Consider the following 19,540-nt stretch of genomic DNA (forward strand, 5'->3'; position numbering starts at 1 on the left):
CTAAGCTTAATTTTGGGGAAGGCTTTCAATTTTATCACTGCAATGGAGGTCCAAAATCATTTAGAAGTCTATTCCATGTTGTAACTGAACAAAGAGATAAATCACTTATCACTTCTGAGAGTCTAGTAGTCTTGAGTCTTATTTATTCTAGTTCTTCAGTTTTCATAAGCTGTCGCACAGCATAATCAAAATAAGGCTTTCTGAATCTGTAAGACTACATAATCACTGAAATGGGTCAGATTAATTCTTGCAGCAATACTATTAAACAATACTAAATGCTATTAATACTATTAAATACTGTTAAACAAGAGCCTCTTGTCAATAGCTGGATTACTCCAAGTCATCTAACTGAACATGAAGAGGTCTGGAATGTTTTACTATGAAATTACATATCTAAACCACAAAATATATATTCAGAAGTATGTCCTACATATGTTGTCTCGTAATCTACAAAACCCAAAAATACATATCAAATAAATCATCTCCAACAGTGGGCTTTGTAACATTTAACATCGAGCACTGACTTAATGTTATCAATGGCACATGCAACCCTTTTTCCATTTTAACAAAGGAAATGAAACTGACAGAAGCCAGGAAGGACCAAAGCTAAAATGGACTGCTATGATCACCAAGTCTGATCTATATAAAAGACCCCAGTGAGAAGGTTTTTTGTGTTTTATTTATAGAGACATCCATACCTATAACATCAAATTTTAATTTATCTTGGAAAGATTTATTTAGTCAGTACCTACAAATATTAAATTACTCTTATTATTACTTATGCACATGGGAAATGCAAGATCTGTTAGCTCACGTTTCCTCCTTCCCTGGAAACATGAATCTGACAGCAACCCTACATGCAAGTGAAATGCGATAGGTGGTTACTATGAGCTTTAGATAACCAGAATGAAAAACTCTGAAATCCAAGAAGCATTTGAAGAATGTATGAAGACAGTGAATAAAATAAAAGTCTTGCCTGGTCAGATTTTGTAAAGTCATCAAGTAGCTCTTCTGTAGAGTAACTCTGTGTACTTGAGTCTGCATGCTCAGACTCCACTCTGGGACCAGCCTCTTCCCCCTAGTATATTAAAGGTAAAACAGTAAGTATGCAGTAATACAGGCCTTCTATTCTAGTAAGAGGAGTTACCTTCAGTACAGACTGAACAATACTATCTTTACAACCACCAAAATATCAAAAAGAAGTTAAGCTACATGAATCTTCAGAACTACTGCCCATGTATGTTTAAAATCTCATCTGTACAAAGGCTACAGCAAGTTAAAACAATTCAGTTAAAACTTCACAGGAAAGACCATTTTAGCAGTCTTAAATCGTTCTGTGTGTGCACTAAGGAAAGTTAATCATTCTGCCATGAATTCCCATGTTGACAAATCCTCCCTGTCTCCATGCTGCCCAAAATAGGAGGAAAAAAAAAAAATGATCCTAAGATGACTTGCAACAGACAACCATTAAAAGTAACACTCAGCACATTTCGGTTATAGCAGTCTTATCAGCAGAACTAGAATAATTTCACCAATCTGCTGTAATGTTTTAAAGCAACTTTCTCTTTTACAACTAAAGATTTACAATCAAGTGCAGTGAATTCACAAATTAAAAAAAAAAAATACATACTTGAGGGGAAAAAAAGTTTTAAAGCCACCAGACTGTAGAACTAACAAGAATTTACTTGCCCCTCAATTTTTTTTTTTTTTTAAATTGTGACTACAGCATATGCAAGTTATTTTTGAGCAATACTTTAAAATACAGCAAGAAATCTGGTAGAAATTTACACACCCGTCATTTTATACGGGCTGTCTAAAATCCTGTGGTCAAACACTGGAAGTGCTAGTGTTCAGATCCAAAATGGGCTGCTATGCTATACAAGACTACATGATCACACTAATTTGAGAGAGCTAAGGCATACACTGGAAGAGCAGGAAGTACAAATTTGAGCAGGCAAATCTTAAAAGACAACAGCTAAGCAACATTTTTCCCCAAATGATATTAGCTCATGTCCTAGTCCCTAAGATTAAATAGCATCAATGCCTCGAAGGGACAACATCTAAGGAAAACTGATTAAGGGCTGCAAGACTGCTCTTTTTGAGCAGGACATCTCCAGCAGCCTAGTTAGGAGTAACAGACACATGCTTAAGATTTCTCATGCACCCAAGAGATTTTTCTTTAATGAGTAAAAAGTACAGTATAGTTCACATCTTTGGTTTTAAGTTGAGAAATCTGCTTAACAATGCAGCCGTGTTACTAGAATGAAGGGAAGAATGTTGCAAAAAAGTAGGAAAACATACACCAGTGGCTTCTCAGCCTCAAAGCTTACTTGATCTTTCCAGTTTTGTTACATCAGACATTAAACTCGAGCAGGACTTTTTTCAGGTAGGCAGAAGAGTAGAACTGAATGCTATTTGGCCGCACAAGCTAGCAAAAAAATACAGCTACCCTAGATGTTGAAATGCTTAAGAAACCTACAATATTTACAGTATTTTTTTTCTGGTCAGGCAGCTCTCTGCTTGAGTCAACTAGAATGCTCAACACACATTTTCCAGGTTTGATGTGGCATATAAAAGCTTTCTTGGAATGAGGACCATGATTAGCACTACTACTGATTGATGGAGGCAAAGGGAAGCCCAGTAACATCAATACTACCCCCACTTATCACAGGACTGATTCTTTACCTGTGTAAATAAGTAAATGAAATTATGATAACTTTCTGATATGACTCAACTGCTTGGGAACTCACTATGAAATTGCAATATGCAGAAACTTGTAATGAGTTAATCAGGGTGGGACGATTACACTCAATTTAACATCGAGTGCTGAGTAATGTAAATACGAAAGGGACAGAATCTTGTTTATTAGCATTTCACATACGTATTTCAGCTTTGTTATTTTTTATTAAACAGGAGGAAAACAAACTAATAAATACTGACTTAATAAAAAAATTAATCTTAAATCTTCTATTTAGGAGAGCGATCATTTGTGCACTGTTTTTTTAACATAACACAGATGCAACTGGCATACTGTGACCTAGACTTATCCAGGCCATCGCCTCTTATCGTGGTTGCTACAGAGCCACATACTATCCCTGATGACCACTTCTTCTAACATCTGGCACCCAAATAAAAAATCCTGAGCCACCATTACTAGCTTTACTATTTGTTCCACCCTGCCCCCACAAACTGTCACATAGCAGCAACAAACTTGAAGTAAAGGAAAACAAAAACTTGGGAAGATAACATCATGGTTCACAGAACAACTGAGCATATTAAACATTCTGGCCAAGACGACTCTACAAATCAAAGTGTATGAATCTTTTTTTTTTTTAATTTAATATCAAGTCAGACTGAGTAGTAATTAACATGATTTATTCAGCATACCTTTTCCTGGACATTCTCATCATCATTCGCCAGGGCACAAGCATCACCTGAAGCATATTGCACTGCCGATGAAAGACTGTCTTTACAAAAGACATGCCAAATAGGAAGCCTATTTAAAAAAAAAAAAGCGTCAAAGTCTTGATTTAAAATGAATAAATATTATTTTAAAATTCCCTCAGCATTGTCTCCCTCAACTTTTTTTTCAGTTGTTCCCATAAGGTACCTAAAATAAAAACACACATGTACAGTTCATAGATACTAATTTATCAAAACTATTGGGAAAACTTAACTTTAAGAAATTGTAACAGAAAACACACTACAAATTTACTACTTCCAAAAGACAAAAGTATCATCAAAACAGTTATTGGGGTGATACCATATCACAAAGTGGAAGCTGACACAAATTAGTTAAGTTACTGCAAGTTAGAAAGAATTTGAATCAACTATATCCTTCATCATACACTAATGGAATATCTTTAGCAATTATTATTACTAAGCAAAAAATAAAGCCACAGATTAAAAAAATAAAGCTCCTTATTTCCCTGTACAGATCATACGTGAGAAAATTCTATACGGTCAGTATCATCAAGCACTTTTAAGAGAATTAGAGAAAATAAGTATATTAAACAAAAGGCCCATGCAAAACCCAATGAAAATGTAGAGACAAATGGCAAACCAGGTGTGGCTTTAGCTACAACCTCCATAGAAATTTGTTTTGTACATTCTCTTCCGAACAATTTTGCTTCTCAGTAGAAATGGATTTATTTCCATAGAAAAGCAGCCAACATCTATACAAACACTTGCATCAGAACAGCATCTTTTGTTGTTTATACTGCATGGCCCCTTCACGTCCTACATAACATCTGTACAGCAAACCATTAGGCTTGGAGGCCCAAAGGCCAGCAAATGTCTTCATGCAGACTTCGAATAAGTCCAGCAAAATGCTATGCAAATTGAGGTTTTAACGGAGTTTTCAACTATACTTGAACATCAGAGTCACCTGCCACAAAGCCAAACACTTTTCCAGAAAATACCGTTTACATCACAGCCAGGTGATCAGTATGACCCCCTGTGAATTCACACAAACATCACTCTGCACCCTGAAAAAAGGGTGGCCTCTTCCTAAGAGGAGACAGGACTATAGCAGATCTTTAAGCATACAACAAATCTGGATACAGCAACCTTCTGACATAAGTTTTGAAAACTAAAATACAGCCTTAACAGTTAGTCATAACAGTAAGACTATTAATAAGTCAGGATTCACTTACACAACTGGGATCAGTCTAGTGTTTAGAATTCAAATTATCACCTGTCTTAAAAACTTGATCACCTTTATTGGAAACTATATGCAGCGTAGACTCCTCCAACGAGGAGGAACCCATGCCACAACAGACCACAGTCAAGTACTAGGTTTTAAGAACAATTTCATGCATATATATATATATATATATACACACACACATACACACACACACACACAGGGAGCACTACTTCCCCAGGTTGCAGGCAAGTGCAAAATCCGGCTTTTGTTGTAGAGCTATAAACCTATTGCTCCTCTTCCACCCGCACCAGCAGGGAGTGTTAGCAAGGCACTAGCCACTCTAAATCCAGGTCTCTTACCACCAGAAGAGCAGAAGACAGCAGACAAGGAACTTGTGAGATCTGACATACTATTCTGGAGATGGGCAAATAAGATGTTCCAGGTCTGTTTCAGCCCCACTGCACCTCAGTAATTCCTCTTTATCTTTGAGGTAACAGCTTTCCTGTAAACTAAATGGAAGCTCTCAAGTCAAGCAGAAGCAGCTGCAGTTGCTGGAAACTAAAGCACTTAATATAAGGGTATGAAAACACTTAAAAACACATATTGTAGTGGGTACAAAGTCTCACATCTCAGTTAAGTTGAAAATGAAGTATATGCATTCTCACACATCTTAAATTCCCATCCCATCATGTAGTTACTTGTTTGTATTAAGTCTTCCATCAAACCTCTCTTATCCTAAGCACAAGATATACATTGAAGAGACTGAATAAAATGTTACCAGACTTCTATGGCCTTACTTCCTAGCTCTCACTTGGCAAAATTAGTTATGCAAATCCTTTGAGTCATTTCTGTTTCTGAAAAGTGGTTTCAATCATTTCATGGAGAAACTTTCTCATGCTCTTAATTCCAGTACCTCTGGTCGCTCCTTCCAGCTATAATGACTCCCAGGTTGTTCATAAAAATACAATAGAAAGATCAAAAATGATACAGAACATACTGTAGCTCATTCCACCCCTTTATTACACATGCACACAAATACATCATTTCCTATTTTGCTTAGACTAAGTTTTGCTCGCTCTTCAGTGAGCTGAACAGAGCAACATTAAGTCCCTTAATGCAGAAGACAAAAGATGTCATTGGCTGTGAATCAGCACTTTAAAACACGGTATATTTTCACAACCGCATTAATAACCACTTTAGCACTTGCAGTCACGAAAAGCACTTAATACAAAAGGCATACATTTCTTGCCTTAATATACTGATACTTTTAATGCAACAAATCATGCTTTAATAGAGCATGATTGCAGCTTTTAGAAGAATGCAGTTTGACAGCTCATGATTTAAGCTATTCTAACATAATCTGTCCAATATCCGATTTGCTTATTTTCAGAAATTCTTCTCAGTCTACTCCCCAACTCAAACATGATGCCTCAAGTCTCCCCAGAGCCCTCTGGACTGAGAATTCCTTTTGTGTATGTATGCATGCATGCACCCACAGGAAAACCTGAGCCCTGCTGCGACAGAGGACGCAACAGGCACGATATATCATTCAACTGCTGCCATCAAGCTCTGACAGAGCATTAAGAACACAAATCCACAGAATGCAAGGCCACGTAAGACCAGCCCTGCTGTGAGAAGTCAAATTAATCACCTTATCAGGACCACTGCTACTCTTTTTTTCTTCTTCTGTCTTTCAGCATTCTGCATTTTCATTCAACAAGGCTTCTTTATCACAGGCTGATAAATGATATAGTCTATAACAAAAAAATTCACCAAATGGCATAGCACCTCTGTTAAGCATTTCTCTATATGCAGAAAGAGAACAAACATGAAAACCTAAGTGTTCATTTACTGAGAACAGAATTCCCCTTGAGTTTACTAAAAACTTGCACAGTATGTCCAGTGAAAGCACAGTAGCTTCTGCATCTGTATATATTAATACATCCTGCCCCTTCTCATGACCAAAGAGTAGTATTTTAATGCTGACTTGGAAGCAAGCAGATCTAATGCCCAAGTAATACTGGAGATTAGTAACTAGAAATACTGTCTCAGGTACAAGGTATATCTTCAAATGACGTAACAGTATAGAAATACTTCAAGAGATTGCTCCAAACACGTAACCAACAGTCAGTGACTTACACGGATATAAAAGTTTTCAATAGTTCCATTTTTGCTAAGTATGACTCAAAATAGCAGCTGCTATTATCTCCCATAAAGAACAAAGAAACTTAAGTACAAGTCTTTTATTATCATCTTTAATGTAGTTTAAAAGCTATTTTCTCTAATACGCCATGAATTTTTCAGCTTGATATGCACAAACCCAAAAGCAAAAGCTTGCAGGCCCAGACATAGGGAAGGGGGGAGAGGCAGAGGGAAGGAAATCTTTACTCTTCAGAGGGCAGGCACCTACTGTGGTTGTCTACCGAATCAAAAAGTCTGCTCACCCCTATCTGAATGGTGCGGTACACTTATTGCTATACAAATTGGCTATGGTCTACTGATGGCTGTTAGGCTTTTGAAAAGGAACACACTGACATTCAAAAGTGCAGGTGGTTTTGAAATTGCACTGTAGGTTTCATGTGAAAGACCATCCATTTCTAATTTGGCTCAAACTCTTTTAAGTAATTGTGAAGGAGGCTGCAGAAGACTATCAGAGATAGTGAAGCTATTGGTAACTGTTTTGACAAGCATAAAAATCAAATAGAAAGTAAACAACTGGTAAGAAAAATGAATCATACAAGTTACAGCTGACAAAAGAAAATATCTCAACTAGCGAAATTTGAACGCAAGAGCACTTTTTCCACAATTTGATCTTCCCAGAGAAAAACAGGCTAAGCTTTCTTTTCCATAGACTTCATACAAAAACAGACATGTACACAAGATTCAGTTCAAATACATCTATCCTCTAAATGATTCAAGAGTTTTCTTAAATTCTCCCCAAACAAGACCCATGTCTGGCCACTGGACAGTGAAGCAGTTCAGAACAGTTTACAGTTGACACCTGTGAGACAGAGTAATTTTAAGCAAAGGGAAAATAAAAGGAAGCTATGACCAGTGTACCGATTACCAAGCCCTCCTTGAATGCACAGCGAACAGTCTCTCTCCAGGACGACCACTGACATTTTCTGCACCTCTCTGAGGTCTGTATTACCAACAGGTGCAGATGCACCAATGCCCAACAGCTAAGAGGGAGAATGAAGATGTCACCGTCCCTGCCACATGACACTTCTCTACTGAAAATATTCATAGGATCAGTTCAGAGTAGGCCTGTGCAAGAGAAGACAGGTGGGTTTTGGACCGAGGGGGCAGAAAGCCAGCAGAGCAGGCCTATGAATGGGGGAGAGGCGCCTATTTGTTGGTTGAAGCTTACCTTCTTGATTACAGAATGGTTTGTTTTTGATTAATCAGGTAAAAAGTGAGAGAAGTTGTGAAAGGGCAAGGAAGGCAGGAAAATATCTTTTGCTTTGAACAAATACTACAGGTCTGTGACTGCTATCACTGACCTAACTGTCAAAGAGAAAGAAGGCTCTGTAAGAACAAGGAGCTCAACCAGACCCTCGAGTCAGCAGTAATCTGCCTTCCAGCCACTGGTAATGCAGAAAAAACAGCAAGGGAAGGAACCTTCACCATCTCCTCAGTAACTTAGTGGAATCCATCTCAGAACAGTTCAGCAAGAGGGACTTGCATTTAAAAGAGCCCACAGAACGAAGTAAGTATCTCAGAAAATGAAGACTGGGTTTTTAGGACAGCAACATTATTTCAACTAGTCAGAGGAGGAAAGCTATTTGCAAGGCACTGGTTGCTTTAGCACAATCTCCCCCCACACAACACTCATTTCTGCATGTGAAGTGGAAATAAGTGTTGATACGAAGAACCATTAATCTTCCCTAATGCCAGTAAAAAACAAAACAACAAACAAACAAAACCCACAACATCCATTTAAAAGACATTTATTACTACAGAAGAGCAGCATGCATTACTAAGATAATTTTTAAAGTTATGATGGATCTTTAAGGGAGAAAAAAGCTGAAGACTAAGATCTACAGATCTACACTAAGCAAGCATGCTGCCAACAAGGCACTGATACCATCTCATTTCCTACCACTATCTACTAACTTGATTCATGTGCTAAAAACCAGACCAAAACAATTGAAATTGGAGCTTTTTTGCAAATCCTTTACCAATACATTGTATTTTGCAATTAATTTTGGTTTTTAATATCTTGCCCACTCTTTGCAAAGAATGTGCTCTCCAAATTGTCTCCTAACTGGAATGCAACACAAAGACAACAGTTACTTCACTTATTCAGAGGAGCCCAACACAAAGATCCTTCTGACAATACTGAATTTCACAGCTTCACACAATGAGATTCCAACCATCAGTTTAAAATACAGCTTTCAGCATTTTAAATGCATTAGCATGCAAAGACCACAAAACAAGGTTACAGTTGCACTGTATACTTTATCAGATCTAACTGATTTACTGCCTGAAGGGGTAGTCCTGCATCCCACCTTCAACCACACATTTCTCTACACCCCCTGAATCTGATCTTGAGATTGTGGACACACGCCAGTAACTTCGGGGGGGGGGAGAATAAAGTTAGCTTTGAGCTACTGTATACTCAGATATAAAAATCCAAGAAGACAGAGGGAGAACATACCATTTATCCATGACTGTCCACTGTTGTCCTAAGTTAAACAACGGAAATCAAGGCCAAAGACTAACAGTGGAAAACCTCTCCAATCCTTTCTTACAGTGCTACCAATATTTCTCTTATCCTTTCCTAGAAAAGGCTGCTGAGGTAACAGCCACCTTCACAGCATTGTAACTGTATATTGTTTTGATACAGTGCCCATAATAGACAACAGACTATATTAGATGCATGCTCCAAAGTAACACTGAAACACATACCTCTTACTCCTTTCAAGAACGGAGTATCCAGGTAGCCTATTTCAGGCACTTAAAGAAGGACAGAAATCACAAACCCTACCCCTCAAAAAGGTGTCCATTTGGAAGCGCTCAAAGGAACAGGCAGCTCCTAGTGATGCTTGGTAACAGACTTCTGTAATACTGCACTGAAGACCGTAGCTTAAGAGAATCTGCCTGCATTGTCAAACTCTAGTTATTATCTTTAATGCAAGAGTTTGGGGAAAAGAACACATTCTGGAAAAATACAATAAAACCTGATACTGACTACAAAGACTACAGGAAAATAGTGCAATAGCCATGAACTGTGATTAAACTTTAAGGCCTTTAGAGTCTGTAGTAACATCTAACTTACACATCTTCGAAGATTTCCCTCATTGCTTAAATTCATAAGCTTGTCTACATGGGCACAATACTGCAGGCCTACTACAGGTAGGCTCAGAATCACCATCAGCTGCTTTGCACCAACTCCCCATGCTTAAAACTCACTGTAAAGACAACACAGCTTAACACAGTGCCAAGGAGTGGAATTTTAGCATAAATTTAGCAACATGAATTTTGCCTTAGATCTAAGCTGCTATCACCTAACTTCGAGACATTTTATAATGTATTTTTAATAGACTTCTTACCTTTAAAGGACTTCAACAATATCTTGATTGCTATTCCAAAATTCATCCAAGCCAAGAAGATTCCTTTGAGCACCTAAGCTCATTTTGAACTGTTGGAACCTTGTACTGATATTCCAATCCAGTTTAAGTAATTTATACCAATATTTTCACTCGCCCAAGCAAAAGTTCTTTGCACTAGCTTTGGGATCAGTCTGTCTCTTGTACCAGCTCAGTATTTTCACCAAGAATTACAAGAAAGTTTTTGGACTTGCAGTTCTATATTACCCTGTTCTCAGCCAAAAGTTTTCATGCCCAGAAATAACACCCTCTTCAGGCAGAGGGCTGTTAGCACCTCCAAGTGTTAACTTTAAGAGACACTGTACATCCTCCCCCCGCTTTACCAAAAGCTAGATTAGTAATGAAAACTGAAGACAAGAAAAGCAAAAAAAACCAAAAAGTATTCTGTAAAATACTCACAGTGATAAGAACAAAGTGAAAAAGAACTAATAACAAGTTAGGGAAAGACATTTCAGAAAAAGTTGAAATTAAGTGCTCAAGTAAGGCACATCTCATTGCAACAGACAGGGTCTTACACATCAACACAGCAGCCTTGTGAGGGGGTGCATGCCACTTTAGTACACCACTTGCATAACAAAAACAAATTTGAAGTTTCTAGGACAAATCTTTTAGAAGATACTGCATGAAAGCACTTCACTGATTTTCAAATAATTTTAGAAGGTAAATATTCAATAATTGATTGAGCCAAGCATTTGTTTTGCATAAGACACCAGAGCCCCTGCTCACATACAGCACCTTCAACTTGAGCGGGCTATAGGCTAGGCATATTCATATATGATTTTTAAGGGTTCAAGAGTTCCAAAGCAGCTTTTCTCCCAACCTTAACTACAGAGCAAAGATACTTCCAAACAAGATATTCCATATCTAGGAACATACTCTTCATTCTGAAATCTGATGCCCAGAACAAAAGTTTTTATTATATGAACACTGCACAGATCACTTCCATTTCTTCCTGCCATGAAACGCACACACAGAGCACTTATTTTAGTATCAGCTTTCTGAAGAGATTTAACTACACAAGAGGAGAATCACCAGGTAAAATTCTGAGCCCCAGTACAAGCAAGTTACACTAGCAGTTCTATCCAGATCATTAGTGCAGCCTCCTGTAAACATTATACTCTACTGAAAAGAGAATTTCTATGATAAGAGATGTGTTACACTGGAACACAAGCCTCTCCCCAACTTTACCACTCAACACCTTTCTGTTATTAACAGATGCAAGCTCAAGGTTTAAGCCAAAAGTCAGGGCTAATAAATGTTCAGTTAGCAAAACCTCTACTTCTGTGATCTCTAATCTGGCTTGCATAGCTTTTGCCTGTGCAGGACAGGAGTGGAAAAATAAACACTGGTGATGTTATCACACAGCCAATACAGCACTTTTTTCAAAGCTCTTCTTGCATTACAGAAGCTCTAGACAAGCAAACCTTCAAAAATGTAGAAGACTAACGCAAACCAGACCTAGAAATACTTTCTCTCATTAAAATTCACATAAATCTTCACATTTAATGTTATAGGGAGGAGTACAAAGCAATATCAAAATCTACCCCCTTCCAATGTACTTGTATCTAGGCATTATTCCTGGCTATGCCACTGACCCAATTTGACCTTTACAATTTTCAGGGCACACTCTCATTATGGATTTCAGAGTCAGAGCTACTAGACTAGAGGTTTTCCCATCAGAAACAGCACATCTTGATGCCCAGTCACTTTGATACAAGCCTTACTTTACTGATGCAGCATACTCACAATGTAACTACAACTAAAGAATCCTGATGTGCACATGCACTTAATCCCCATCTTCCCTTTACTCATGGTTGTAAAACCGAGGATAACAAAAGAGTTCATAAAAGCATCAGGATGTGCAAAGCACTTTCTGGGATAGAATGAATCACAGAAAGACAAATTAGTGTATGCATGATTTCTTTATTAAACTCATAGCTAACACTTTGAAACTGCAGCTTATGGCAGGCAAAAGCTGATGTCAGAACAATTTATACAGGTTACTGTTCAAACTGTCACAGCTAGTCTCAATTCAGATAGTACTAGTATCCCTATAAGCTTCTAAATCTACTCCACTTATTCACCTCTGTATATTGTCAAACTATGAAGCACTACAAGTTTTAAAAGTATTTTTTACATTATGATCATCCACACAAAGGGATTAACTGAAGTATAAAAAGAAAAAATCTTTGTAAATTCAGGACAACAGGAGTCATGCCACGTACAGTCAAAGCTCCAGTCTGCACAGATGCATATTATTTTTAGAGCATTACACTCCTAAGCCTTACCTCCATCAAAAGTATTTCTCTAAAACCATGCAGCCATCCCACTCTTTTGAACTACTTGTGTATTGGGTTTGCTTGGCAAGGTTCTGGTAGCAGGGGGGCTACAGGGGTGGCTTCTGTGAGAAACTGCTAGAAGCTTCCCCTATGTCCAATAGAGCCAGTGCCAGCCGGCTTCAAGATAGACCCGCCGCTGGCCAAGGCTGAGCCAATTGGTGATGGTGGCAGCGCCTCTGTGATAACATATTTAAGAAGGGGGAAAAGTTACTGCGCAACTGCAGCAGGAGAGAGGAGTGAGAATATGTGAGAGAAACAACTGTGGAGACACCAAGGTCAGTGAAGAAGGAAGGGGAGGAGGTGCTCCAGGTGCTGGAGCAGAGATTCCCCTGCAGCCCGAGGTGAAGACCATGGTGAGGCAGGCTGTCCCCTTGCAGCCCATGGACGTTAACGGTGGAGCAGATATCCACCTGCAGCCTGTGGAGGACCCCACACCAGAGCACGTGGATGCCCGAAGGAGGCTGTGACCCTGTGGGAAGCCCGCGCTGGAGCAGGCTCCTGGCAGGACCTGTGGAGAGAGGAGCCCACACTGGAGCAGGTCTGCTGGCCGGACTTGTGACCCCATGGGGGACCCACGCTGGAGTGGGTTTGCTGGCAGGACTTGTGACCCCATGGAAGGGACCCATGCTGGAGCAGGTTTGCTGGCAGGAGGACTTGTGACCCTGTGGAAGGGACCCACGCTGGAGCAGTTCATGAAGAACTGCAGGCCATGGGAAGGACTCACATTGGAGAAGCTCGTGGAGGACTGTCTCCCGTGGGAGGGACCCCACGCTGGAGCAGGGGAAGAGTGTGAGGATTCCTCCCCCTGAGGAGGAAGGAGCGGCAGAGACAACATGCGATGAACTGACCGCAACCCCCATTCCCCAAACCCCTGAGCCGCTGGCGGGAAGGAGGTAGAGAAATGGGGAGTGAAGCTGAGCCCAGGAAGAAGGGAGGGGTGGGGGGGGAGGTGTTTTAAGATTTGGTTTTGTTTCTCATTACCCTACTCTGATTTGATTGATAATAAATTAAACTAATTTCCCCAAGTCAAGTCTGTTTTGCCTGTGACAGTAATTGGTGAGTGATCTCCCCCTGCACTTATCTTGACCCACGAGCCTTTTGTTGTATTTTCTCTCCCCTGTCCAGCTGAGGAGGGGAGTGACAGAGCAGCTTGGTGGGCACCTGGCCTCCAGCCAGGGCCAACCCACCACAACGTGGAACAACCTCGCTGGCTCAGGTTTGTCAGAGCTGTGTTTGTTCTGTGCACGGTTTGCTTCAGAAAGCCTCAAGACAGATAATTGTCTGATCCTGCACTCCCAAAGAGCACCACATTGCCTTTACTGAAAAGACACCAGCTAACAAATCCCTAAACTCAAGCTTCTGGGGTTTTTGTACATTTCCTAATACACAGTCACATTTTAACTTACAGGATGAGACCTTTTTAAACAGTTTCCAATTAAACTGTTAAATCAATCTTTTTTTCTCCACTTGATTTTTACCAATTGGTATTTCTCCATTGGACCAACTTCTTTAGGCAAGCTTTAAAATGCATGATGGGAGATAAAAAACTTACTATTTTAAGCTTAGTTTCAAAGAAAGAAGCAACTGTCTATCCAGAAATAAAACAAAGTCCAGGTTTAGGAAAAAAAAAAAGATAGAGTCCAAGTAGCCCTGAGAGTATTCTTACAGCAATTGTTTTCTTGTGTTTTTTTCCCCTGCTTTTTTGTTTTTCATTTGATCGTCTGTTGACCACTACTTTCATCTGTAAGAAAAGAGCTTCTCCTTTGAAGATTACATTTCAAGACAACTAAATTTAAAAACCCAACATCTACCACACATGCCAACATTTATAACACAAAGCCTTCCATTTACTATTTAAAGTTTCTTAACTGCTTATGTGAACAAAGTTGCTGATTTTCTTTTTAGGAGAAAGTTAAATACATCACAACTTATGTTACATAGTCCAGCAACAAGGCAGGAATTAATAGACTTCAAGACTTTCCAATTACAAATCTGACACGGCTACTGAAATTAAAGCAAGCCGCAATGCCATCCTGCAAACAGGATTTTAAATTCTCTAATGTGAATTTATGTTTGGACAACAGAGACTAGGGAACTAGAGTCATACCCCTCCCAACATTTAAATTAATCTACTGGCTCTTTAATCAAAAGCACCCAGAGTGAGCAGAGTGAACACACAGTCTAAAAAATTTTTTTAACAGCAAAAGGTTTGGGATACTCTAGTGCAAGCTCTGAGATCAGTTAAGACACCACTTGAAAGAGTAAGAAAAAAGTCAATTTTTCTGCTAAACATACCCAAGATGAACACAGAAGTTGTCCGAGCTTTACAGAACAAGCATATTACTTCAACTAGTTGAACATGGTATTCCTTTACCAGTATGGACTAGGTGCCTGAACTTTTTCTTAAACCAAACAGTTTCATTAAAACAGCAGACTAAGAACACAACGATAACTACTCTGACCATCTATATATCATTAAGCTGAGAACACCTTTGCTAATGAATTACCTCAAGGCAGAAACAGGTTATCAGCCTTCAAGACACAGTAAGAAAGAAACAAAAACTGCCTTCCTAATAAGAATCCTAACAAGTAGCACCTTCCATGAGAAAAAACTTAGTTGTCCAACAAGTAAAAGAAAAGCTGTCTGGAGACAGTTACACAGGGTTCACAGCTCAGTTAACCTACATGGCTAGGAGCTTTTTCTTTTAGAATTTTGCTAAATGTAAACACGGCAACAGAGTTTTCAAGCACCTTTTAGACTCACTGTTTTGTCTCCTAAAAATAAAAACGTGATGACACAAGCCAAATTTGCTCCAGGATTGTCCGAACCCAGTAACACAAGCGTCAGCGCCAGATTTGCAACTGATTCTGTACAGGGAGATGCCTGGGCTCCCCTTCTTCATCCAACTAAAATCAACTGTGAGACTATCCAGAACTTCAAGTCTACTTCAATTTTTTCTTTTTTTTTAAATAGACTATTTAAAGAGTTTATAGGAAATGTATTAAAATAATACACCAGATACACAATTATCTCTAACACCTGCTGCTGTTCAGTTTCCAATATTTGCAGTTTGCTGTTCAAACTGGCTAGCATTTCTCAAACAGTGAGTCACGGAGTGCAAAAGGAGGCCAAAGTTTAAGAAGCTTAGGACTTACCACACCAAAATATATTGTCCTAATACTTGTGTTCTAGTAAGTGTCACATTTTAAGGAAGTTTGAAAACAAAGTAAACAGAAAATGCTGGAACAAGGTATAGCTAAGGTAATCACTACAAACAACACTCTCAAAGACGTAAGCAGTGCAAAAATGAATGGCTCATTAGCTTTAATTTAACACGACTCCAGCCAGCCACAGAAAATCGGTTTCAAGAATAAGGAATCGTGATCTTTCAGCCAACACAGCCAGAGTTCAACCTGAAATGGGAAAAGTAAGCCTTCCAGCTAAAAGCACGGAGTGGCAACAAAATACATACAGAAATGTACAGCGTAACTTTGAACCCCTAGTACTTGAGGACTAACTCCGCATCTGACACCGCTTATCTTCACGAACGCAGCAGGCGACTATTACTCACAGCAGCGGGAAACTACCCTCCCAAAAGCTGTTACCTGCCTGTCCCTTAACGCAACACGGCGTGCCGCCAGCACAATAACACGTTCCTGCGTTCCCAAAGGGAAGCATCCTTCTTTCCCCAATAGCACCATCTCCACTCCCATCTCCCGCTCCGCGCCTCCCCGACCGTCAGCTCTCAGCACGCCGACCAGGACGCTCTCCCCGCCAGAGCAGAAAAAGGCTCCCCAGCTGGGGCAGCAGAAGCGACACGGGGGCCCCGGGCTGCCGGGGAGGGTGGCTGCGGCAGGGCTAAGGGCGGGCCCGGCGGCGGCGTCCGCCGCCGCTCTTCTCCCCGAGAGCCCCGAGCGGCAGGACACCCCCGCCCCCGGAGGCCTCGGAGGAACCTCCCCCCGACGAGGGCGAGGGCCCGCGACGCGGCCGGGACTCACCAGAGCACGGCGCAGAGGAAGAGGCAGGACCCCAGGGCCAAGAGCCGGCGGGGCGGCTCCCTCATCGTCTCCCCCGTCTACCTGCCGCGGCCGGGAAGAGGCGGCGCATCCTCCCCGGCAGAGGGGCAGAGGGGCAGCGGGAGAAGCACGGGCGGCGGCGGGGGCCGCTGAGGAGGAACGACCGTTGGAGCGGCCCCTCCTCCGCGCGGCGCGAGCGCGGCTCCGACGCAACGCGACACACAGCAGCGCGAGCGCGGCCGTTACTGCCCGCCGAACCGGGCCCCTCCCCCCTGCCCCTTATCCCTTCACGCGCTGAGCTGGAAGGATACGCGTCACCCTCCCCGCCACTCCGCCACGCCCCCTCGCTCCGCCGCCACCAATGGCCTGCGCACCTGGAGTGGCCCCGCCCCCCAGTCCCGGTTGCCGGCCCAGATTGGCTTCTCCCCTCCAGCGCGGCGGCGAATCAAGAGAGCGGCCTTCTCTTTCCCCGCCCTCCCAAGGACCCCTCTGAGGTGTCCGCGAGAAACAAGCCGTTAAAGCGAAATGGCCATCGCAATAAATGAGGGCTGACAGCAAACCCCGGGGCCGCGGGGCGCGCGAGGAACGTGATTAACTCCGGCGCGAGGGACATTTTAAGGAACGGCACTCCGACATAACAGGATTTTTTAATTTTATTTTTTGATCAGGCTTTGTTGCGGGCTGCCCCACAGAGCCGAGCGCTGATTGGTGTCGGATGAGGCCCCCAGCGGAAAAACGATCGCGGAGTGGGCGGGGGAACGCCATTTCCCAGCGGACGGGGCGGGGCGCGCGGGGGCTGCTGGGAGCTGTAGTTCCGGGCGGGGGGGCGGTGTGGCGGGGTCTGCTTCCGCGCGCGGGTCCCCGCCGGCCATTTTGCAGGCGGCCTGAGGGGGCCCATGAGGAGCAGTCGGGCTCGGGCTTCACCCGCTGGCAGCCGGATGGCAGCCTAGCCCGTGTTTATAGGCACAAGGGGTGCCAGAGAAGTGTTTAAGGTGTTTCTGTGCATATTTATTCGTTGTAGGAGCAAGAGCCGAGCCAGGGTTTGACCGGCAGCCGGCCAGGAGCATCCTGAGGCCCGCACGGGGAGCGCTTTCCTTGGAGCTACGCCTGGGACCTGGCAGCCTGGCCAAGCCCTGCTGGCCCAGCGTCTTCCCCCAGCCCCGCAGCTGCCTGCACAGACCTTCCCCATTTCTCTCCCTCTGACTGCTCGGGCTGGGGTAACGCTTCTGGGATATGCTCATGGGAATACAGCCTAGGCAGCTGTGGGCACCCGCTCCCGATGTGGGACAGAAGGGAGTTGCGTTCTGTGGTACTGGCACATGTGGGTAGACTGGTAGAACTACACAACAGTTATTATCAAAACATTAGGGATTTTGTAGGTAGCCAGGCCTAAATCTGCCCATCTGAAGTATGTCATTGTGAGGTGGGCTTTACACTGAGCTACAGTAGCCAAGAAAACTATAATTGCAACTTAATCTTGCCAAAAAAACCAGCTCAGGATCGGGGTTCCCACTGCTGCAGTGTGATAGGAGCTGCAGCAAGCAGCAACGCACGCTGCTTTCCCAGCCCACAGGGCATTATGACAGCCCTGAAAGGCACAGGTGGATTAGTCACGAGCGTGCCGTGTTGGAAACATGCACATGTCAGGACTCCGAACAAGAAAGGACAGCTTTGCCCGGAGGGAGGCACGGGAGGGTGTGAATCACGGCAGTCCTTGCAGGAGCAGGGCCCTCCCAAGCCACAGCTGCTGTTTCCCCCAGAGGAGCTCCAGCCCCACAAACCAGCCCTTACAGCTATCTGGGGGTGCTCCCAAACGGGAGGGGTGTGCCTGCAGGGCTCGGCTTGGTGCTGCTGAGCTGCAGGATGGCATGACGGGAGTCAGCCAGCTGCGGATAAATGTTCCCAGCCAGCAGTGGAAACCTCTGGAGTCTTTGTGTCTGTTCTTTTCCTGATTGTTCACCTTGTAATTTTGTGCTTTTATTAACACTTGGCATCCCCCGCCCTTCCGAGAGCTCTGCGTGCCACAGACAGCAGACAGGCCTGCGTGCCAACACGTTCAGGAGAGGGGAAAAGAGAGAATGCACCCCATCTCCACACAGGCTGGGGTTTAAACCCCGATGGCCAGCAAACCACAGGCTGCCCTGTGACAGAAACAGCCTGACCTGCAGTGCCAGAGGAGGGGGCTGTCACAGGAGGATCCCGGGCGGATCCCTGCCCTGTCTCTTTGGAAAACGGGGATAACAGCACAGAGGGCAGTGAGCCACGGTGTGAAGCAGCACCCGCTGCCCCATACCTTGCAGCTTAGCCAAGAGCCTGGCTTGGACCTGTTGGACGAGGCTATGGCTCGTTAGGCTGAACAGGAGGAAATTCCTGTGAAAGTCACTGGTAGGTTTTGGAAGAAGCCCATGGGATTTAACATGAACCTCTAGCAGAGGAAAATGGGCTCGCTAAACCACAGCACGGATTATACCGAGATGAAAGTGGCCAGGAGGGTGGCTCTGACAGCGAGTGGCTTTGCTTTGTGTCCCTGGTGCGAGTGCCTACCGCAGAGCCCACTGGCAACTCTCCCAGCAGGTCAGCAGTGAGCCCGGCTCCTCCCTGGTCGGCTCCCGTCACCCCATGAGCAGGGATGACACAAGGGCAGCCCAACCGGTTGTAGGAGCGAGGTGAGTCCTGAAATGCTGAGAAGCTGCTTAGGTGCTAAGACGCGGCATGGCAGCAGCGTGGATCCGTGGCTGTGCAGGTGTCTGACCGTCCTTGGGAGGGTCATGAACAGAGACGTGGTGCGGAGGGCCAGCCTGTGCCTGCAGGGACCTGCAGCAGGGCCGTGCCCAGAGCAGCGCGGGTGCCAAAAGCCTCTGTGCCCAGGGACGCACCTCTGCACCGGTGCCGGGGAGATGCCTCGGCGGAGGGAAATTCCCCGA

General features: G+C 43.2%; 1 protein-coding gene across 4 annotated transcripts in view; it reads right to left on the reverse strand.

Annotated features, from left to right (window-relative positions):
• Positions 1 to 16,909, reverse strand: part of SUCO (SUN domain containing ossification factor) — a 45,132-nt gene extending 28,223 nt beyond the window's left edge. For all 4 annotated transcript variants that reach the window (XM_072867271.1, XM_072867270.1, XM_072867269.1 and 1 more), the window contains exons 1-3: positions 16,599 to 16,909; positions 3,388 to 3,496; positions 977 to 1,078 (exon numbers count right to left, since the gene is read on the reverse strand). In XM_072867271.1, the coding sequence (XP_072723372.1) occupies positions 977 to 1,078; positions 3,388 to 3,496; positions 16,599 to 16,663 (276 nt within the window). In that variant the 5' untranslated portion in view covers positions 16,664 to 16,909. The remainder of the gene's footprint in view (positions 1 to 976; positions 1,079 to 3,387; positions 3,497 to 16,598) is intronic.
• Positions 16,910 to 19,540: the final 2,631 nt, after the last annotated feature.

The sequence above is a fragment of the Ciconia boyciana genome, chromosome 7, assembly GCF_034638445.1.
Source record: "Ciconia boyciana chromosome 7, ASM3463844v1, whole genome shotgun sequence".
NCBI lineage: Eukaryota > Metazoa > Chordata > Aves > Ciconiiformes > Ciconiidae > Ciconia > Ciconia boyciana.